Here is a 23,255-nt window from a genome sequence, read left to right as displayed (position 1 = left end):
AAGAAATTCCTCGTCATCTCATTTTAAAATGATGCCCCTCTATTCTGAGGCTGTGTCCTCTGAGACTCTCTCCATGTCCACTCTATCAAGGCCTTTCATCATTCGATAGGTTTCAATTCTTCTGAATTCTAGTGACTATAGGCCAGAGCCATCATACGCTCTTCATATGACAAGCTGTTTAATCCTGGAATCATTTTTGTGAACCTCCTTTGAACCCTCTCCAGTTTCAGCACATCCTTTCTAATATAAGGGGGCCAAACTGCTCATGATACTCCAAGTGAGACTCACCAGTGCCCTATAAAGTCTCAACATTACATCCTTACTTTAATATAATAGTCCTCTTGAAATGAATCTCGGCCTGAAACATCAACTGTTCATTCTTCTCCATAATGCTGCCTGGCCTGCTGATTTACTCCTGCATTTTGAGTGTGGTGTAAAAAATAATTATTGCCATTACTTTTAAAGATTCTTTTGACTTAAGCGAATCAAGGAAATACCACAATATACTGTGGAGGGTATATTTTTTTTTGCAGTTTTCAATGAGTAAGTGTGTAAAATGTAGCGTAGAATGAACCCCTTAATTTCCCACTCCTATTCCTCACCTGGTGACCTCTTGTTGTTAATTCCTTTTTCCTAACCAACGGCAGCCTATGTTTTGGTAACGTTTCACTGCTTACCATATGGGGGGGGGGGGGGGGGGGGGGGGTGCAGAGGTGCATTTCTCTCTGGGTGCACTCTCTTTCCAAGACTAGACGCCAAGTCAAGAGGCAGGTTTCCAATAGCGACGGTAAACAAGCTGCAGCTGCTCCCGAGTAGCGCGCTCGCCGCCTGCAGGTTTCCTTCATTCCGGATTCTCTGGAGCCGGCGGCGAGGGGAAGATCAGGAGGATTTGCTGTTCACTCTGAAATCACGGCTGCCTATTCCCTTTCCACCCGGTCTCGTCTTGTTGCCGACAGGATGGCTGAATTCAACAGGACCACTTCGGCTGGCTACCGCTTGGCGGACCGACCGACGGCCGGTGCCTTGGGTCTGTACAGCAAGCAGGGGGGTAGCGTCCGCTTAGCTCCGGCCAAGGCAGAGCAGATAGAAGACCTGGATGTGGTGAGAAACGATCGCGTGTGGAGGGAGTTCGTGAGAACGGAGCGGCGAGGAGCCCAGCAGTGGTGAGTCTTTTCCACCAACTTTCTCGCTGAACGTAAGTTTTGTGCAGGTTAGTGGTCCAGACGGTGACTCGCAGAACCGCTGCTAGTGGTAGGTGGGATTTCCCGCGGATATCCCGCTCTTCCTTGCGAATCGCTGTCTGTTTTGTGGATACTGGTAACGGAGCATTTACCGGAGCCTAGTTCATGATGTGTAGTGCCATCCTCAACTTCTGAAAAACCTAGACCGCCAACCATGAATACAAGTTATTCTACAGATGGCGGGAAATTTTGAAGAATTTTATCTTGGGGATCATCATTGACTAGACAGCGTCAGCCACATTGATGAGGTTATCAGAACAGTGATAAATGGTGAAAGACTCGCATTCTAACACCTCAAAGTCATTTCGCCATCCACTTGTCTGGATTAATGCTGCGCCAACAACTCTCAAGGAGCTGGACAAACATCCTGGACATTGCAGCGTTTTTGCTAGGAGCCCTATTCACCTTTAACCGCGAGTGCACAGTGAGCGCCGTGTGTACCATGTACAAAATACACTTCAATTACACACACAAGTTACCAGTACGGCACCTCCTAAACGTGCAGCCTCTACTATCTGAACAGATAAGGACCGAAGGTGCAGGGGAACACCAACTGCTACAGGTTCCTCTTGAAGGGGCGCCATACACTGTCGTGACTTAAACGGAGCTCTGGATTTCACGATACAACACTTCCTCCTGAAGGGCTGCAGCGGTTCAAAGGAGTAGTGACTCGCCGCTACCTCTTGAGTATTAAGAATGAGTGATAAAATTTTGGCCTAGAGTATTAAAAGTGATGCCAAGATCAAAAGTGAATTTGAAAATGCACTATTTTGAATGGAGGTTGTAGGGCTGTAAGGATTAATGGTAAAAAAAAATGTAGTTACTTTTTAATATTATGGTTGTAAAAGCTTTTTAATTATTGATAAGACTTTAATGTACTTTTAATTGGTCATTCTTAAATTTTAAGAATATTAAAAGTGATACAATAATTTCACTGTATTAGTTTTTAAATGTCTCTAACTTTCAAAGTCTTTCAGAAACATTGAAGAACTTTGGCTGGAATGACAAACAGCAAAGCATGAGTTTGTCTGTCATTGGTTTTCAGAAGGGGATTGTGGGCAGGCGTGTTCTGATCTGCTCAATTCCCTCTTTTGAGATCTGACTACTGCAGAAGGTCATCACTTGGCTGCAAAACCATCTGGACTGATGAAATCTCTTGTCTGAATCTAGAGTTCCAGGGAATAGGAAACCCATGACATAAGCAGCAGACGCCATTCAGAAAATCTGAGCCTTTTAAATATTATTATAATTTTTTTACCTGAAAAAACATTTGCAATGGATATCTTTGTTTCTTTTCAGAAGAGAAAATCCACACAGTTAGGTAGAGTATAATGCCGCTTCTGTGGTAGAACTATATACAATGAGGAATGTAGGAGGAAGAGCAGACCATTTAGCCCCTCCAAACTGTTTCCCCACCCTGTAATATTGTGCTGATCTGTGATATAATTGCACATGCCTAACATTCCAATTTCCCTCATAATGAAAAAGGATCCAGTGCTTTCCCAGTGTATATGACAAATAAAATCTTGTTGGGCTTCTAGAGTTTATTCGTTCCCTCATAATATTCATCAAAAAATTAGCGGTCTCAGAACCAAAGTTAATAGTTCACCTAGTACTCATTGCTTTTTGCAAAAGAGGGTTCAGACTTGTACATTGGATTTTTCAAACTTCACTTCTGAAAGCCCAGCTCCAATATTTAGACAGCTGTCCTACACATTTACTCACTAACAAAAATAGTTTACATCTATCCCCTTGTTATATCTTGATATCTTCATAACCTGCAATCATATCACTTCTTGAATTCCAGGGAAGGCATTCCTGACTTTTGTTGTCTCTCTGAAAAGTTTATCTTGGATTCCCATTCCACTGCTCTCCACAGCAGATCTGCACGTTTTGCCTTTTCAGTCTAACTGTTCTGCTGTCGTGCAAGCTACCAAATCATTTTACTATCTCTGCAACACTGACCCAAAATGATTGAAAAGGATGTAAATAATTAAACAGAGTGCTTCATAAAGCTCATTTCAGACTATCTTTATGGCATCATGATCGCTCTCTGCCCTCCTGTACTTGTATATGAATCACCTGGCAAATAATATAGAAAAATAATCCAGGAAATTCTCTGATTCCAAGACTAATTGAACAAGTTCAAAAATGCAGTAGTGATCAGAAGACATGCCACTGATATTCTAGCTACCTTCTGTACATGATCAAACTGGTCACAATTCAGAACTCATTCAGCTGCTCTTTAATGTTAGCTGTTAACTCACATCCAGTGCTTGTCTGTACTGTCACATTTTCAGATTTTACCCTTTCAAAGATCTTAATAATTCTAACTCCATTCTAGTTTGCATGTTGATGTAATTGATACCTACGTCCCTGGATAAAGTAGTGGCGTTGCTCCCACTGCAAACCTTGTTCTGCAGGAATGATTGATGGGAATGTAGATTTAAAATGGTGAGTAACGGTGTGAATTCTAATGTGCACCCCTCACCTATTCATTCTGGTGAGACCCTGCATTGAGCATGTGAAATACTTTATGAAGTGTGTGACTAAATTCCTGATAAATACTTTTGGCAGAGTGGATATCACTTTCTGAATACAAACCTGTAAAGCCTTGCCTCATGTATCACAAGGTACATTGCTAAGTAATATAGATGGATTATAGGCCATAAATTCACATGATCCAATATCAACATAGCTTTGTTGCTGAACACTGCAGTTCAGGTGTTTCTTTTGTTTACTAACTTAATACATAACTTATTTTCATTATGCAATGAGCACAAAGTAGTGCTTTCATAGTAGACCTATTCATTCTGGTAACAACATCTAAGTGTCCTCTTTGTGTTATTATTATATGATATCATTCAGCTTTACAATTGATTCATGCCTCCAATTGTGTAATTATTCTTGGCTCTGTTTTGTTGAATGCATTCCTATTATTTGGTAAATTAGATCTAAGAGAACACATAATCTTTATTTTATTGCAAATTATTGTACTTTGTGCAAATATCAATTCTGTTACTTGGATATCATTGATGCAGACTTCATATTACCTTTTTATTTTTGAAGATGAGCTAATGTCTTAAAGAAACTTTCAAAGAATGTGTGTTTTATTAAACATAATGATACTGTCAGCTTGCCTTTTTGTCTATTTAACTGGCATCTGAATAAATCTTTCACCCTTTTCCTTACCAGGGAAAATAAGTGGAGTTTTCTTAAAGATTATGATGCAAAGGTAAGAACTCTAATTAGTATATGACGTGTAGTATTGAGCAGGACCGATTTTCAATTATTTTTCCAGAGATCAGCCTCAGTAATTCCATTTTACACCATTTTTGCCTTGATGAGATATTCTCTTTTGTGAAGAAAATGCATTGTGTTTCATGCAATATAATACAAACATATTTAACTCTACTTTCAATCATGTGCAATGTTTTCATCCAGATATAGTGTGACTTTTAACCCCAGAATAAAGTTGAAATACATTTTTGAACCAGTATTGCATTGCTATAACAAAATGAATTAAAACTTGGATTTTTAAGTTGTGGGAAGTGTCAGTAAAAAAAGGATTGCACAGATTTCTTTGCATTTTTACCAACGGAGCCACATCAAGGCACGTTTTGTGGATTTAGACACCTCTGAAGTAAAAAATGTTGATTAGAGAAGAACTAATTTCAATGGGATAACAACATAGTAAATTGGAATCAAAGCTTAGCAAAACTCTAATTGAACAGGGAGGTATTTAACATTTCAGGAGGAGATATTTCACTCTCAGTCTATGTATATTCCCATAAGGAAATTAAGACCGAATTCCCTGCATGACCAACGTAATAGAGATGCAGCCGAGCGGTTTAAAAAAAGGCATATGGCAGAATTAAGAACCAGACAAATACAGAAATCTCAGAGATGGAATGAAAAAGAAAGTAACAGAGGCCAAAGAAAGAATATAAAAGACGACTAGGCAACAAACATTAAAGTGGATCTAAAATTGTCTGTGGGTTTTTAATATAAGACGAGGGTTTTAAAATTGGTGGTGACATTGATTGACACAATAAAGGAAGACAAAGACTATCAGTGAGATAATAAATACCTACCTTATATTAGTATTAACCAATGAAAAAGATTATGCTGGGGTTTCAGCAAAAGAAGATGTGGTCTGGGTCGGCTAAAAATTAATAAAAAAGACGCGCTAGAAAGCTGAGCAATACCTAAGACAGATAAATCAGCAGATCCTGATGAGTTGCATTTTGCTGCCCCATATGGAGAAGAAGTAAATCTACAGGGTCCCTGCTTTAAGGTTGTCCAAGTATGGTCTATATTATTAGATTTTATGTAATTACAAATATTTTGTCACTTTGTTCAATATTTAAATGCTCTGTTGTCTCCTTGTGCATATTGAAGTGAAATTGGGTGTGTGTATATATAAAATTCCATAACACTAAGCAAGATTCAAATTACGTATACATTCAACTTATACATAATAATATTTGTCAGTCTTTAAAAGTGGTGTTTTTGTGTACTTTTGAAATATTTTGCATAAAACTAACACAGCAAATGTGTAGTGAGATGCATCTGTGCTTTTGATGGAACCTTAGTCTTCCAAGCTCAGGCCAACACCTGTAAGAGCGAGATACTGACTGTAAACCCCAAGAAGGTCTGCCTGCTTACAGGTTGCAATAACCCTGGAGCACCAAAATTGGGCTGGAGTAACATTCATAACCATTGTAACCATGGACCCCAGGTGCCACAGAAAGTTGAGATTACTATTCCAAAACAAGTACAGGCTTCAGTGTTTATACTCTGAGATAAGTTAGCAAATGTAAATTGCCTGTTGGGTAGAGATGGTACCCTGCAAATAGCTATATTCACTAAGTTGCCTTTGGAAAGGTCCTTTGACCCATCATGTCCACATTGACCATCTAGTGCTCTTATCTACAAATCCCAATTTTGCTCTTGCAGCTTTATGTAAGATATCCTATGTAAAATATATATTTATTATTTTTATCAAATGCATAGTATAAGTGTAGGAAAAATCAATGATTGAATGTCTTTGGACTATGGGCATTGGAGTTCTTAAATGCTTATGCCAGTCATGTGGCAAGAAGGACCACATCAGCATTATTAAAATGATGTTGAAGATACTGGTAAGGAAATTTTAAGTGGCCACTCTGTCAAAATTAACATTATTCAAAAGCAATCCTGATTTTTCATTATTGATAGCTTTCTTCTTATCAATGAATATTCTTTGTCTCACAATCATGAGGTATCCACATGCCTTTTGCAAACACATTTTCCATATCAAAAAATAGCAGATAAAGTTTGAAGTACATTTATTATCAAAGTATGTGTACTATATACAACCCTGAGATTCATCTCCTTACAGGCAGCTGCAAAAAAAAAAAAAGAAACCCAATACTGTAGAACCCGTTGAAAAAGAAGCTGTTAACTTGTCTGGCAGTCCTGTCCCGATCATTCTGTACCTCCTTCCTGACAATAGTGAATCAAGGATACTGTGGTATGGGTGGCAGGGATCCTCAACAACTCTTTGGGCCCTTTGTATCCAACATTGCTAGTAAATGTCACAAATGGGAAGAAGGAGACCCCGGTGATCCACTTTACAGTTTTTACTGTCCTCTTGTGCCCTGGTGCCTTGCAGTCTCTGTACCACACAACGATGTCAGTGATGCTTCTAAAGAAAGTTGATAGAATCTGGGTGGGGAACCTTGCGTGCCTCAGTCTCTTCAGAAATTATAGGTGCCTCCTTCATGACTAATGAGGAGGTATTGTGGGTCCAGGTGAGCTTGTCTGTTATCTATACAATAGACTGTAAGTGCTGGAATAGGCCATTCGGCCCTTCTAGCCAGCACCGCCATTCACCGTGATCATGGCTGATCATACACAATCAGTACCCTGTTCCTGCCCTCTCCCCATATCCCTTGACCCCGCTATCTATAACAGCTCTATCTAACTCTCTCTTGAATGCATCCAGAGACTTGGCCTCCACTGCCTTCTGGGGCAGAGCATTCCACATATCCACCACTCTCTGGGTGAAAAAGTTTTTCCGCATCTCTGTTCTAAATGGCCTACCCCTTATTCTTAAACTGTGGCCTCTAGTTCTGGACTCGCCCATCAGCGGGAACATGCTTCCTGCCTCCAGCGTGTCCAATCCCTTAATAACCTTATATGTTTCAATCAGATCCCCTCTCATCCTTCTAAATTCCAGTGTATACAAGCCCAGTCGCTCCAATCTTTCAACATATGACAGTCCCGCCACCATTCCGGGAAATAACCTTGTGAACCTATGCTGCACTCCCTCAATAGCAAGAATGTCCTTCCTCAAATTTGGAGACCAAAACTGCACACAATACTCCAGGTGGGGTCTCACCAGGGCCCTTTACAGCTGCAGAAGGACCTCTTTACTCCTATACTCTGTTCCTCTTGTTATAATGGCCAGCATGCCATTAGCTTTCTTCACTGCCTGCTGTACCTGCATGCTTGCTTTCATTGACTGATGTACAAGAGCACCTAGATCTCGTTGTACTTCCCCTTTTCCTAACTTGACTCCATTTAGATAGTAATCTGCCTTCCTGTTCTTGCCACCAAAGTGGATAACCTCACATTTATCCACATTAAACTGCATCTGCCATACATTTGCCCACTCACCCAACCTGTTCAAGTCACCCTGCATTCTCAGAACATCCTCCTGACATTTCACATTGCCACCAAGCTTTGTGTCATCAGCAAATTTGCTAATTCATTTAATCCCTTCATCTAAATCATTAATGTATATTGTAAACAGCTGCGGTCCCAGCACCGAACCTTGCTGTACCCCACTGGTCACAGCCTGCCATTCTGAAAGGGACCCGTTAATCACTACTCTTTGTTTCCTATCAGCCAGCCAATTTTCAATCCATGTCAGTACTCTGCCCCCAATACCATGTGCCCCAATTTTGCCCACTAATCTCCTATGTGGGACTTTATCAAAAGCTTTCTGGAAGTCCAGGTACACTACATCTACTGGCTCTCCCTTATCCACTTTCATAGTTCCATCCTCAAAAAAAAACTCCAGAAGATTAGTCAAGCATGATTTTCCCTTCATAAATCCATGCTGACTCGGACTGATCCTTCTACTGCTATCCAAATATGTCATAATTTCCTCTTTTATAATTGATTCCAGCATCTTTCCCACCACTGACATCATGCTAACCGGTCTATAATTCCCTGTTTTCTCTCTCCCTCCTTTCTTGAAAAGTGGGACAACATTAGCCACCCTCCAATCAGCAGGAACTGCTCCTGAATCTATAGAACATTGGAAAATGATTACCAATGCATCCACGATTTCTAGAGCCACCTCTTTAAGTACCCTGGGATGCAGACCATCAGGTCCCAGGGACTTATCAGCCTTCAGACTCAACAGTCTATCCAACACCGTTTCCTGCCTAATATAAATTTCCTTCAGTTCATCCTTTACTCTAGTTCCTTTGGCCACTATTACATCTGGGAGATTGTTTGTTTCTTTCCCAGTGAAGACGGATCCAAAGTACCTGTTTCACTCATCTGCCATTTCCTTGTTCCCCATAATAAATTCACCCATTTCTGTCTTCAATGGCCCAACTTTTGGTCCTAACTTTTTTTGCTATTCACATACCTAAAGAAGCTTTTACTATCCTCCTTTATATTCTTGTCTTGTTTACCTTCCTACCTGATTTTTTCTTGGCGTGTTGCCTTTTTTGTTATCTTCTGTTGCTCTTTAAAAGTTTCCCAGTCCTCCGGTTTCCCACTCATCTTTGCTATGTTATACTTCTTCCCTTTTATTTTTATACTGTCCTTTACTTCCCTCGTCAGCCAAGGCCGCCCCTTACTCCCCTTAGGATCTTTCTTCCTCTTTGGAATGAACCGATCCTGCACCTTCTGCATTATTCCCAGAAATACCTGCCATTGTTGTTCCATTGTCTTCCCTGCTAGGGTATTGTTACATTGAACTTTGGCCAGCTCCTCCCTCATAGCTCCATAGTTCCCTTTGTTCAACTGTAATACTGACACATCAGATTTTCCCTTCTCCTTCTCAAATTGTAGGTTAAAACATATCATATTATGGTCACTACCTCCTAATGGTTCCTTTACCTGGAGGTTCCTGATCAAATCTGGTTCATTGCACAACACTACATCTAGAATTGCCTTCTCCCTGGTAGGCTCCAGTACCAGCTGTTCTAAGAATCCATCTCGGAGGCACTCCACAAACTCCCTTTCTTGGGGTCTAGTACCATTCTGATTCTCCCAGTCTACCTGCATGTTGAAATCCCCCATGACAACTGACAACTTTGCGACATGCCAATTTTAACTCTTCATTCAACTTACACCCTACATCCAGACTGCTGTTTGGGGGCCTGTAGATAACTCCCATTAGGGTCTTTCTACCCTTAGAATTTCTCAGTTCTATCCATACTGACTCTACATCCCCTGATTCTATGTCTCCCCTCGCAAGGGACTGAATATCATTCCTCACCAACAGAGCCACCCCACCCCCTCTGCCAGTCAGTCTGTCCTTTCGATAAGATGTATATCCTTGAATATTCATTTCCCAGGCCCTGTCCCCTTGAAGCCATGTCTCTGTTATTCCCACAACATCGTACTTACCAATTTCCAACTGAGCCTCAAGCTCACCTACTTTATTCCTTATACTTCGTGCATTCATATATAATACTTTTAATTCGGTACTCCCCTCTCCTTTCATATCAATTCCTATTTCACTTGGCCATACTGTATGATCTCCTTGAGCTTTCTACTCCATTGATTCTGTTGTCCTTTTTAACTTTTCTTATTTTCACTTTCCTTTTAACTCCATCCTTACATTTTCAGTTCATCCTCACCCCCCCCCACTACTTAGTTTAAACACATCCGTGTTGCAGTGGCAAACCTGTCTGCCAGAATGTTGGTCCCCCACCTATTAAGGTGCAACCCGTCCCTTTTGTACAATTCATCCCTACCCCAAAACAGATCTCAGTAGTCCAAGAATGTAAATCCTTGCTTCCTGCACCAGTTCCTCAGCCACACATTCAGATCCATTATCTCCCTGTTCCTGCCCTCTCCAGCATGAGAAACTGGAAACAAACCAGAGATAACCACCCTGGAAGTCCTGCTTTTCAGCCTTCTTCTGAGTTTTCTGAAGTCCCGCTGCAGAATGTCCTTCCTCTTCTTCCCGATGTCATTTGTGCCGACATGCACTACCACTTCCGGCTGTTCACCTTCACCCTTGAGGATTCCCTGCAATCGGTCCATGATGTTCTGGATCCTAGCACCAGGGAGGCAACACACCATCCTTAAATCTTGCCTGTTGCCGCAGAAACCCCTTTCCGTACCTCTTATTATGGAGTCCCCTACTACCACGGCTCTTCCTGATGTCTGACTCCTTGGCTCTGCTTCTGCACCAATACACCAGAGAACATTGTGTTCTTCACTCTCTCCAAGGCAGAGCCATTGATGTGCAATAGGGAATGGTTGACCTGTGCCTTCCTGAAGTCCACAATCATCTCTTTTGTCTTGGTTGTTTTACTCACAGCACCGCACAAGCCTCTTGACCCCCGTCTATGTGCCGACTTATCATTGTTGATGAGGCCAACACTGTTGTATCATCAGTGAGCTTAGTGTGATGGAGGTTGAGATGTTGCTGTCAAAGGTGGTGATGAACCAGCACACAGGAGGAAGGTTGACATTCTGGCTGAGTGGTGTCACATCAACAAGACTAAGGAGCTGGCTATTGCCTTCAAGAGGAGAAAACCCAAGGTCCATGAGCCAGTCCTCATCAGGGGATCAGAGGTGGTGTGGGTCAGCAACCTTAAATTCCTCCGTGTTATTATTTCAGAGGGCTTGTTCTGGGCCCAGCACGTACGTGCAATTACAAAGTAAGTATGGCAGCACCTCTACTTCCTGAGAAGTTTGTGAAAATCTGGCATGACATCTAGTACTTTGACAAACTTCTGTCCATGTGTGGTGGACTGTATATTGACTGGTTGCATCATAGCTGTGTATGGAAACACCAATGCCCTTGAAAAGAAAATCCTACAAAAAAGTAGAGGGTACAGCCCAGTCCATCATGGTAAAGCATTCCCCACCATTGAGCACACCTACATGGAGGGTTGTTGCAGGAAATCAGAGTCCCTCCTTAGGGACCCCACGATCCAAGTCATGCTGTCTTCTCAAACAAGAGAAAATCTGCAGATGCTGAATATCCAAGCAACACATAGAAAATGCTGGAGGAACTCAGCAGGCCAGGCAGCATCAACAGGAAAAATGTACTGTTGAAATTTCCGTCAGAAATGTCGACTACTTTTTTCCTGTTGATGCTGCCTGGCCTGCTGAGTTCCTCCAGCATTTTCTATGTCATGCTCTCTTCTCACTGCTGTCATTGGGAAGAAGGTACAGGAGCCTCAGGACCTACAGCATCAGGTTCAGAAACAGTTATTACCCCTCAACAGTCTGGCTCCGGAGCCAGAGGTAGTAACCACTCAACTTCACTTGCCCCATCACACTGAACTGTTCCTGCAACCTATGAACTCACTTTCAAGGACTCTTCATCTCATGTTTTTGATATTTATTTAGAATCAGAATCAGGTTCTGACTCTAAATTATTATTAGTTCTGTTTTCTTTTGTATTTGCAGTTTTTTACTTTTTCCACATTGGTGGTTTGTCTGCACTGTTGGGTGTAGTCTTTGATTCTATTATGGTTGTTGGATTTACTGAGAATGCTTGCAAAAAAATGAATTTCAGGGTTGTATATGGTGATGTTTATGTACTTGGATAATAAATTTTCTTTGAATTTTGTCTGGGGACTTTCCATCAAGAAGTCCAAGATCCAGTTACAAAAAGAGGTGTTAAGTCCCAACAAGGACAGTTTACCTACCATCTTCTGTGGGATAATTATATTAAATGACCTAGTACAACAACACTTGCAGTCAGTCATGGAAGACAATATTTATCTAAACAAGCTAAGACTTGACTTTTGGCAAAAAAAAGAAATATTTGCCCATCAGTAGAGACAATGCCCTAAAAACAGCTGTCTTTGGAAATGCAGCGCAGTTGCAGCTGCCACCTAAGAGGGCTGTTCTATTATTCTATTTCCTCCTCTTCCAGCATTGGTACAGTGTATCTATACCAGCATCTACCTTCCCTTTATCACCTTTTATGGTAAGTTACCAGAAGCCTCTTCAATTATGTATGACTGTACAAAATTTAGCAACTCAGTCATTGCCAGGATGCTCTTCAAAATAAAAAGTCTAGTGACATTCAGATCGAACCATCTGGATATTACAGCTCATGCCACTTAAAATCCTGCAGCCTGAACACATTAAAGAAAGTTGCCACCTATTCACATTAGGGTGGTGAACGCAGCTGAAGCTGGTGAAACTAAACTGACTGCAGGCTGCAGACCAGGTGCTGGGTTTCGTAGAGATGGTCATTGATAGACTTGTTTGGACAGGGGCTGTTTTGGGGCTGCATGACTTGTTGAAAACTGAGCAGACTGTAACTGGTGAAATTTTCAAACTTTATCTCTTCCTAAACATTACTCCTCATCTATCATTGGCTCCAAGAAACCTTCCCTGTGATGTTTCACAACACTAGTTTGACTAGAGGTTACATTTCACCCACTCTAGGTTCTCTAGACACTGCTTACACTCAACGTTTCACAGAAGGGCTCTTTCAGCGGTTCCAATGCAGTGATAATTTGGCAAAATTAAGTTGTGTAGTACATCATCAAGTTCAAGTTTATTGTCGTTCAACCATACACACGTATACTGTGAAATTAAACAACATTCCTCAGGGACCAAGGTGCAAAACATAATACATATTATCACATATAACACATAAAATAATATTAACAGATAAAAAGTATGCTGTAGATAAACAAGTTGACAAAGTGTATACAGTATATGGCATATGGTTAAATACACAACAGTATAATGCTACTGCTGCTATCATATATAATGTAGGGTGTTCAGAAGTCTCACCACCTGGGGAAAGAAGCTGTCACCCAGCCTACGTCCTTGTTTTTTTTATACTGTGATAATTTCTGCCTGATGGTAGGAGGTCAAGGAGATTGTGGGATGGATTGACGATGATGCATGCTCTGCGAATGCAGCATCCCTGGTATATGCCCTGGTTGGGGGGTGGGGGAAGAGAGCGTCAGCAGTCCTCATTATCCATTGCAGGGTTTTGCAGTTAGATGCCTTGCAATTCTCATATCAGATTTGTGGTTGTCTGTGGGAAGACTCATTTCAGGGTCTTATACTGCATTCATATTTTGATAAATGTACTTTGTACTTTTGAATCTTTGAGACAGCTGGTCAGGGCACTCTGAATGGTGATCCTATAGAATGTGATTAGAAAGGGTATGTGGAGCCCTTCAAGCCTCAATCTCCTGAGGAAGTGGAGGTACTGCTATGCTTTCTCGACTAAAGAGCGGGTGTTGAGGGACCAGGTGAAATTGTACCTGATGTGCCCTCCAAGAAACTTGGTGCTCCTGACTCTCTCCACAGAGAAGCCATTGACATGCAATAGGCACTGGTCAGTTTGCAACTACCTGAAGTCCACAATCATCTCTTTAGTTTTGTCCACGTTGAAGCTCAAGTTGTAGTGTTTGCACAAGACTACAAGCAGTCTGTATGCCAACTCCTCATTGTTGCTGATGAGCCTAAACACTGCTAGATTTAGCAGTATAGTTGTGCATCTGTGTTGTGAATGGCCAAGGGGGTTGGGGGGGGTGGGGGGTGGGGGGAACCAGTGCTCATTGTGATGGAGCTAGAGATGTTGCTGCCAACGTGGATTGTCTGAGGTCTCTCCATTAAGAAGTCCAAGATCTCGTTACAATGGGATTGTAGATAAACGTCCTTCAACTAATAAATCCTTTCAAGTAACAAATCCAAATGTACTTTTTATTTCTCTTCTACCTGTAAGAAATTTATTGTGTTTTATTTAAACCTTTTGTTTTCCAGGGAGCATTAAAAATACGCGAGCCTCTACCTGAATATGTTCCTGTGTTCTCCAACAAAATTCCAAACACTACAAACCAGACTTTTGGCAGCAGAATGGACTGTCATCTTGGTCAAGCATTAATAAGAATGGATTATCAGCTTCAGTTAGACAACCGAAAGAAAAAACTGGATAGTGAGCTCGTCCCATATTAAAAATAAAGCAGAGATTTATCAAGGCGGAGCCTTGATACCAATTCAGAGATGGGAGGGGGAAGGGAGTTTTCTGGGAATTCAGGAAACTTAAAAGGGGTTTTCTTCACCCTTCAAAACTTAGGCATAAGAATGTTTAACCCTACTTCCATTTTCATCTTGCAGTCTGACAGATTGATGCCATCCAACCAGGTTAGAAGGTCTTCAGCATTCAGGAAGCAAAGAGTAGTTGTGGTGTTCGGCTGAATCAGTAAGTCTGAGGCACATTGGCAGTGAGGGCCAGTGGGAGACTGGAAGGTCAGGTTAGTGGGAGGTTATGACCTCGGGTCTGAATGGGGAATACGGGGAAGCTAAATCAAGCAGGAAAGTGGCAAAGTAATTAAAAAGAATGTGTTGTATCCTTATCTTCCTTCTGCTGCAGAGTGTCTTGAGAGTTGTAATACTCCTCCATCCTCAGTGAACTTTAAGAATGTGAATAAATCTATAACATGTACTGTTGTTATAATATTGAAGTCCCCCTGGAAAGTGTTGCTCCCACATTCCAGTTCAGCTCCACTTTCTCTCTCATTTAGACTGAGTGTCAATTTTATTTTTTAACATCCCACTTGCTTCTTTTGTGGGGGATTATAATTCCCATCTTAGAACCCCAAACATGAGATTCTGCAGAAACTGGAAATCTTGAACGACACACACTGAATGCTGGAGGAACTCAGCAAGGGAAACCACATTGATGGAGGAGAGTCAACAGTCAATGTTTTGAGTCGGAATGAAGTGTCTTCATCTGAAGCATCAACCGTTTATTCCCCTCCATAGATGCTGCATGACTTGCTGAGTTCCTCCAGTATTTTGTGTATTATTTGGGATCTGTTTTTGTTTATTTCTGGTCTTTACTTGTACTAAGACTTTCTTTCCAACGCCACAAAAAATACTCGGACTTCAAGTAGGCAAATTTTATTATCCATGTTGTTAATTAGGACTTCCTCATAATTCTCTAGTTTCATCTGATTTCTAGAAGTAAAATCAAAAAGTATTTTCAGACCAAAATGGAAATTCTTGATTCTAACTTTGTTTTCAGGAAATTTATAAAACACCGTAAGTAAATAATAACTGCTTTCACAAGGCACTGTGCTACAAAAGGATGATTTGCCTCAATACTTGAATTCCAAATACCTCTTATTCACCATAAAGGTATTTGCTCACCAAACTACAGGATCCATGTGATGAAGTGAGAGTTGAAGTGGTCCCTGCATAAAACAGGGGGAAAGCTATGAGCATCAACCTAGAACTATCTTCTGCCAAACAGTTGATATTTTTTGGTTTTATTAAATTTAACTCAGTCTTTGGAAGAATGAATTCCTCCAAATTTGTAATGCGATAAATGTAAATAAATAAAATATTGCAGTATTTTCTTTTTAATTATTTGTCTATTTTCTCAGTTTCTGTCAAGGTAAGTACTGTTTAAAATAACCATTTATTCATAATAAGTGATTGACTAAAAGCATTGTCTTTTCAGGTTTGATCAGAATAATCTTCTTTCCTCTGTGCCTTACATTATTAATACATGGTAATTTAACCAATTTTTTTGTAAGTATAGGTGAACAGTATAAACATGGATCCAGATAAGGTAAATGCAGAAATTGGTTAAATTTATACCAATGTCTTTCAGATGAGGCAGAAGATTGGAAAACAAAAGTATATTATGTTTGAGGTTAAGATAGAATGTCTGTCAGTGTAAAGACAATATTATCTCTTTAGAAGGCTGTGTTTTACCTGAGTGTAGATTTAGAACTCATATCAATAAGAAAAGCACAGCTGTTGTGAGCGGCAAATTGGCTTTAGTAAAAGGCAAACGTGGCCTGTCTTTCCTCAGAATTACAGCAGTTGAGTAGAAATTATCCAGGCTAAAATTGGAGTGAAGACAGTCGCAGGCTTATGCCATGCAGGTGTAACTGAGAAATAATCAATACTGAGAAAAGATAAACAAATGGGTTTGCAGCCTACGAAAGTGGTCATACTTTTCCTCATCTTGAAAGCTAATTTATTTTTGAACATGAGAACATAAGAGATGGAACTAAGAGCATGAAAAATCCCACATGTACTCCACTTTTCATCAAAATCACCTTGAACCTCCATCTACGCTTCTAGATGATATCCACATCCTTTCTTAGAGGTTTCAGTTTAAGGAACTGAGCATTTGCATCCAGTGCTCCTGAACTCCACAGTCTTGTGCCATCACTTAATCTGCCTTCCTTCCCACAGCTGTCTCCTCTCCCTCCACTTCCCTCTCCACACCCTCATCCATTCTTAACAATCTCATTCAGAATCCCACAATCCGATCACTTTCATTCTTCTAAATAGTAGCAAATAAAGGAAGCTTTATCTTTAAAAGAATAGTGAACAAGATTAGATGATTCATGCTTGCATATTGTTTAGTTAATTATAGTAACAGCAGTGGCACTGATTGTTTAGAAAAGGAGCTGAAATACTCTCTTGGCATTGATCCATGAAACATTGTGGAGACACAGACAACTAGGAGGCTGGAGCAGAAAAAACAAACTGCAGGAAGACCGTGGCAGGTCAAGCAGCATTCTATGCAGACAAAGAGATCATCGGCATTGTAGCTGGGGACCCTTCATCAGGACTGAGAGGAAAGGTAGCCGATATTTAGAATTGAGAGGGAGAGTTAAGATTATTTTCAAATTCCATTGAAAATATTCATTAAAATAACTTTTATTAGCGCTCTGGATTCCACAACCATAGGTCTTGTAATTAAAATGTTTGTGAAGAGCACATTCTTCACAATTTTTGAATGTCTACGAGACAGCATTTTAGAGCAGCTCCTCCTTGAGCCTATTCAGGGAAAGGGTATCTTAGATTGGGTGTTGTGTAATAACCCAGATCTTATTAGTCGGCTCAATGTAAAGGAACCCTTAGGAGAAATTGATCATAATATGATTGAATTCATACTGCAATTTGGGAGGGAGAAGCCCAAGTCATATGTATCAGTATCACAAAGGAATGAAGGGAATTACAGAGTCATGAGATGGAGGAGGATACTGGCATGGATGACAGCAGACGTGTTGGGGAATAGTTTACAACGTGCAGGATAGACAGGTCCCACAGAAAAGGAAGCTCTCAAAAGGCAGGGCTAAGCAACTGTAGCTGACAAAGGAATTTAAGGACTTCATAAAAGCCAAGGAAAGGACGTATAAAGTAGCAAAAGTGAGTGGGAAGTTGAATGATTGAGAAGTTTTTAACATCCAACAAAAGGCAACTGGAAAGAAGATGAAATATGAGGGGAAACTAGTTGATAATCTAAAGCAGAATACTAGAAGTTTTTTTTCATTTTATAAGGTGTAAAAGGGAAGTGTGAGTTGATCTTGGACCACTGGAAGATGATGCTGGTGAGGTAGTGATGGGGGACAAAGAAATGCCAGGTAAACTTATTAAGTACTTTGCTTTATGTTTTCTGTGGAAAACGCTAGCTGTCTGCCAGAAGTCCGTGAGTGTCAAGAATCAGGAGTGAGTACCATTGCTGTCACGAAGGAAAAAGTACTAGGCAAGCTCAAAGGTCTTAAGGTGGATAAATCACCTGGACCAGATGAACTACATCCCAGAGTCCTGAGAGAGGTTACTGAGGAGGTAATGGATCTTTCAAAAGTCACTTGATTCTGACTGGAGGACTGAAACATTGTAAATGTCACTCCACTCTTTAAGAAGGGGGGAAGACAAAGGAAAGGAAATTATAGACCAGTTAGCCTAACTTCAGTGGCTGGGAAGGTGTTGGAGTCCATTATTAAGGTCAAGATTTTGGGGTACTTGGAGACTCATGATAAAATAAGTCAAAGTCTGCATGGTTTCTGTCAAGGGAAATCTTGCCTGATAAATCTCTTAGAATTCTTCAAGGAAGTAACATGCAGGGTGGACAAAGGAGAGGCAGTGGATGTCTTTTAGATTTTCAGAAGGCATTTGATAAAGTGCCTTACATGAGGCTGTTTAACAAGATAAATCATATGGCATTATAGGAAAGATACTGGCATGGATAGAGGAATGGCTGACATGCAGAAGGCAGCGAGTGGGAATAAAGAGGGCCTTTGCCGACTGGCTGCCAAAGACTAATGGTGTTCCTCAGGGAACAGTATTGGGACCACTACTTTTCATATTGTTTGTCAATGATTTGGATAATGGGATTGATGGCTTTGTGGCAAAGTTTGCGGATGATACGAAGATAGGTGGAGGGGATACGTAGTGCTGAGGAAGGATTGCAGAAGGACTTAGGCAACTTGGAAGAATGGACAAAAAAGTGACAGATGGAATACATTGTTGGGAAATGTAGAATAAAGCATTTTGGTAAAAGAAACAATAGTGCAGACAATTATTGAAATGGGAAGAAAATTCAAACATCAGAGGTGCAAAGGGACTTGGAATTCCTTGTGCAAGACTCCCAGTAGGTTAGTTTACAGGTTGAGTCTGTGTAAAGAAGGTGAATACATGTTGGCATTTATCTCAAGGGGAATAGAATAACAATAAAAGAAAACAATGAGGTAATGCTAAAGCTTTATAAGTCACTGGTTAGGCCATGTTTGGGCCCCTTATCTTAGAAAAGATGTCATTGGAGACAGTCCAGAGGAAGATCACGAGGATGATTCAAGGAATGAAGAGATTAACATATGAGGAGCGTTTGGCAGCTTTGGGCCTGTACTCACTAGAATTTAGAAGAACGCATAGGGATCGCATTGGAACTTACCAAGTGTTGAAAGGACTAGATAAAGTTGATGTTTCCTATGGTGACGATATCCAGAACTAGAGGGCAGAGCCTGAAAGTTCAGAGATGGCCTTTTAGAACAGAGGTAAGGAGGAACTTTTTTAGCTAAAGAGTGGTGAATCTGGAATGATCTGCCACAGACTGCGGTGAAGGCCAAGTCCATGGGTATATTTAAAGCAGATGTTGATAGATATCTGATTGGTCAGGGCATCAAGGAATATGGTGAATGAGCATGTGTATAGGGTTGAATGGGATCTGGGATCAGCCATGATGAAATGGCAGAGAGGACTAGATGGGCTGAATAGCCTAATTTGCTCCTATGTCTTATTGTCTTATTTATTCTGACACTAAAACAGAGTTACTTCATATAATTTGTGCCAATGTTATTAAAGGTTACATTGTATTGCCACTTGGGAATAATTTGTATTATGGCTTGGCTTCACGAACGAAGATTTAGGAAGCTGCAGGCTCGCTGATGGCTGACGAGGCCAATACAGGACAGGCAGACGCGGCTGCAAGGGAAAATCTGTTCTGGGTTTGGTGCTGCTGTATCACGGTTCTTCCTCCTTCTCCTTTTGTCCTCAAGGCCAGCCCTGTGTGCGTTCTCGAAGGAGGAGACAGATCGATGAATGGTGAGTCGCCAGACCTCACGATCGGAGGCTAAAGATCACTGGCGATGGTCAATGTGACAGGCACCAAGGGATTTCTCCAGAGAGTCCTTGTACCTCTTCTTCGGTGCCCCCCGTCACGGTGGCCAGTGGAGAGCTCACCATACAGCACGGTCTTGGGCAGGCGATGATCCTCCATCCTGGAGATGTGCCCTGCTCAGCGCAGCTGTGTCTTCAACAGCCTGGCCTCGATGCTGGTGACCTCCACTTGTTCGAGGACTTCAGTGTTGGTGACAAAGTCACTCCAGTGGATGTTAAGGATGGTGCGGAGGCAGCGCTTGAGAAAATGCTTAAGGAGTCGTAGGTTGTGATGGTAGGTGACCCACGACTCGGAGCCGTACAGGAGGGTGATCAGTACAATGGCTCTGTACATGCTGATCTTTATGCCTTTCTTCAGATGCTTGTTGTTCCAGACTCTCTTGTACTGCCTGCCGAATGCGCTGTTTGCCTTGGCCAGTCTGTTGTCAATCTCTTTGTTGATCTTGGCATCTGACGAGATGGTGCACCCCAGGTAGCTGAACTGGCGGACTGTCTTCAGCTCTGCCTTGCCGATGGTGATGTGGGGAGGGTGGTAATCTTCCTGAGGTGCGGGCTGATGGAGAACTTCTGACTTCCAGTTCGAAGAGCTCGGCAGCCTCTGCAAAGCAGGATGTTACACACTGCAGGGGTGTCTGTGTGGGCAACAAGGGCAGCATCGTCGGTGAAGAGGAGCTCTCGGATGAGTTGCTACAGTGTCTTGGTGCAGGACTGTAGTCGCCTCGTGTTGAATAGGCTGCCATCGGGACGGTATCGGATGTGGACTCGTTCTCGTCATCAAGGTCTTCTGTGGCTCTTTCCAGCATCATGCTGAAGAAGATAGTGAAGAGAGTCAGCGCGAGGACACATCCTTGCTTTACACCATTGCCTATTGAGAAGGGCTCTGAGACGCTGTTGTGTCTGACTTGGCCATGCTGATCTTCATGTAGCTGGATGACCGTGCTGAGGAACTTTGGGGGGCATCCCAGTCGCTCCATAATTTGCCACAGACCTTCCCTGCTCACAGTGTCGAACGCTTTGGTGAGGTCAACAAATGTCACATACAGTTCCTTGTTCCGTTCCCGACATTTCTCTTGGAGGTGCCTGAGAACAAATACCATGTCAGAGGTGCTCCTGTTGGCTCTGAAGCCACACTGGCTCTCTGGGAGGTGTTCTTCTGCAATGACGGGCACCAATCTGTTCAGGAGTACTCTTGCGAGGATTTTTCCTGCGATGGAGAGCAGAGTTATCCACCAGTAGTTGGTGCAGTTGGACTGTTCCCCCTTGTTCTTACACAGGGCGATGATGACTGCATCATGGAGGTCCTGTGGTAGTTTGTCTTGTTCCCAAGCAGCAGACAAAGAACTCATGGAGTTTGGTGTGTAACGCTGAGCCCCATACTTCCAAATCTCTGTTGGGATTCCATCAGCTCCTGCTGCCTTAGCACTTTTCAGCTGCTCTATGGCCTTGACAGTCTCTTCTAGGGTTGGAATCCTGTCCAGTTCTGTTTTCTCTGCCTGTTGTGGGATGCGATGAAGTGCTGAGTCTTGGACCATGTGGTTGGCACTAAAGAGAGTCCGGAAATGTTCCGACCACTGGTTCAGAATGGACGCCTTGTCTGCGAAGAGCGCCTGGCCGTCAGCACTGCATCTTTTATCAACTTGCATAAATATGCTGTTCCTAAGTTATACACCTACTGATGTTTACTCAAAGAGAGAACTTTGCAGCTGGTTACTCATTCCATTTACGTAATCACCAAAGCTACAGCAGGCTTTTTGGATACAACAATGTTATTGGCAAGATCAGTACTACGTGCATTTGCATCTTTAGTGTTCAGAATTAAATGACAATTAAAATCCAATACTTGACATTTAAGTCAACTCTAGTTATTTGCTGAAGGAGGCTAGTAGTTACCAGGAGCAATATTTTTATCCAATTGCTATCAGCCACCAGTTATTACACAATTCTTTAGATGTTGGTTCAGTGCATTTGTTCTGCATGTTGAAGTCATTTTACAGGGCAGTAAAACTGGGCAATAATTCCTCTTGTCACTCATGTGCACACTGATGTCGCAATGTTTGCGACATAGGGTTTCCGGAGCAGTGGTACAGTTTTCCACAAGTGTTGGAGCTCTCCACATTTTTCACCTGTACTTATAAATGGATGGTGTTTTCCAAGCACAACTATGCAAACGTTTCTCATTCTGTGTACCACATGTAGAGCAAGTGATGTATGATTCAGAACTTCCCTTCCTCTAAAAGAAATGTGGACAACTTATGCTGTGGACAGCTTATAAAGTTATGGTAGGTTACAGGAACCATGGTGTACAAAGGCTGTTGAAAATTAGTCAAGAAGAAAAGAAAAACTTACAAAAGGTTCAGAGTGCTAGGTAATGTTAGAGATCTAGAAGATCATAAGGCTAACAGGAAGAAGATTAAGAAGGAAATTAAGAGAGCCTGAAGGGGCCATGAGAAGGCCTTGGTGGGCAGAATTAAGGAAAACCCCAAGGCATTCTACAAGTATGTGAAGAGCAAGAGGATAAGACATGAAAGAATAGGATCTATCAAGTGTGACAGTGAGGAAAGTGTGTATGGAACCGGAGGAAAAGGCAGAGGTACTTAATGAATACTTCAGTATTCACTATGGAAAATGATCTTGGTAAATGTAGTGATTACTTGCAGCAGACTAAAAAGCTTGAGCATGTAGATATTAAGAAAGAGGGTGTGCTGGAGCTTTTGGAAAGCACCAAGTTGGATGAGTCGCCGGGACTGGATGAGATGTCCCCTAGGCTACTGTGGGAGGCAAGGGAGGAGATTGCTGAGCCTCTGGTGATTATCTTTGCATCATCAACGGGAGAGGTTCTGGAGGATTGGAGGGTTGTAGATGTTGTTCCCTTATTCAAGAAAGGGAGTAGAGATAGCCCGGGAAATTATAGACCAGTGAGTCTTACTTCAGTGGTTGAGAAGATCCCGAGAGGCAGGATTTATGAATATTTGGAGAGATATAATACGATTAGGAATAGTCAGCGTAGCCTTGTCAAGGGCAGGTCATGCTTTACGAGCCTGATTGAATTTTTTGGGGATGTGACTGAACACATAGAACACAGAATAGTACAGCACATTAAAGGCCCACCGGCCCACAGTGTTGTGTCGACCCTCAAACCCTGCGTCCCATATAACCCCCACCTTAAATTCCTCCATATACCTGTCTAGCAGTCTCTTAAATTTCACTAGTGTGTCTGCCTCCACCACTGACTCAGGCAGTGCATTCCACGCATCAACCACTCTCTGAGTGAAAAACCTTCCTCTAATATCCCCCTTGAACTTCCCTCCCCTTTCCTTAAAACCATGTCCTCTTGTACTGAGCAGTGGTGCCCTGGGGAAGAGG

The 23,255-nt window shown here is 41.8% G+C and overlaps 1 protein-coding gene across 1 annotated transcript; it reads left to right on the top strand.

Annotated features, from left to right (window-relative positions):
• The first annotated feature begins 788 nt into the window (after positions 1-788).
• c10h2orf50 (chromosome 10 C2orf50 homolog) lies at positions 789-15,824 on the top strand. Its single transcript, XM_059981884.1, has 3 exons — positions 789-1,163; positions 4,437-4,476; positions 14,232-15,824. Exons 1-3 carry the CDS (start codon positions 958-960, stop codon positions 14,421-14,423), a joined length of 438 nt encoding a protein of 145 aa, XP_059837867.1. The 5' UTR covers positions 789-957; the 3' UTR covers positions 14,424-15,824.
• Positions 15,825-23,255: the final 7,431 nt, after the last annotated feature.

Source organism: Hypanus sabinus, chromosome 10 (genome assembly GCF_030144855.1).
Source record: "Hypanus sabinus isolate sHypSab1 chromosome 10, sHypSab1.hap1, whole genome shotgun sequence".
NCBI classification, from domain to species: Eukaryota; Metazoa; Chordata; class Chondrichthyes; order Myliobatiformes; family Dasyatidae; genus Hypanus; species Hypanus sabinus.
This window is presented reverse-complemented; position numbering and strand designations above follow the sequence as displayed.

Coding starts and splice junctions, on each gene's coding strand:
- c10h2orf50 (XM_059981884.1), top strand. CDS start 958: ATGGCTGAATTCAACAGGACCACTTCGGCTGGCTACCGCTTGGCGGAC. Junction 1,164..4,436: donor CGGCGAGGAGCCCAGCAGTG/GTGAGTCTTTTC, acceptor TTTCCTTACCAG/GGAAAATAAGTGGAGTTTTC. Junction 4,477..14,231: donor TTAAAGATTATGATGCAAAG/GTAAGAACTCTA, acceptor TTTGTTTTCCAG/GGAGCATTAAAAATACGCGA.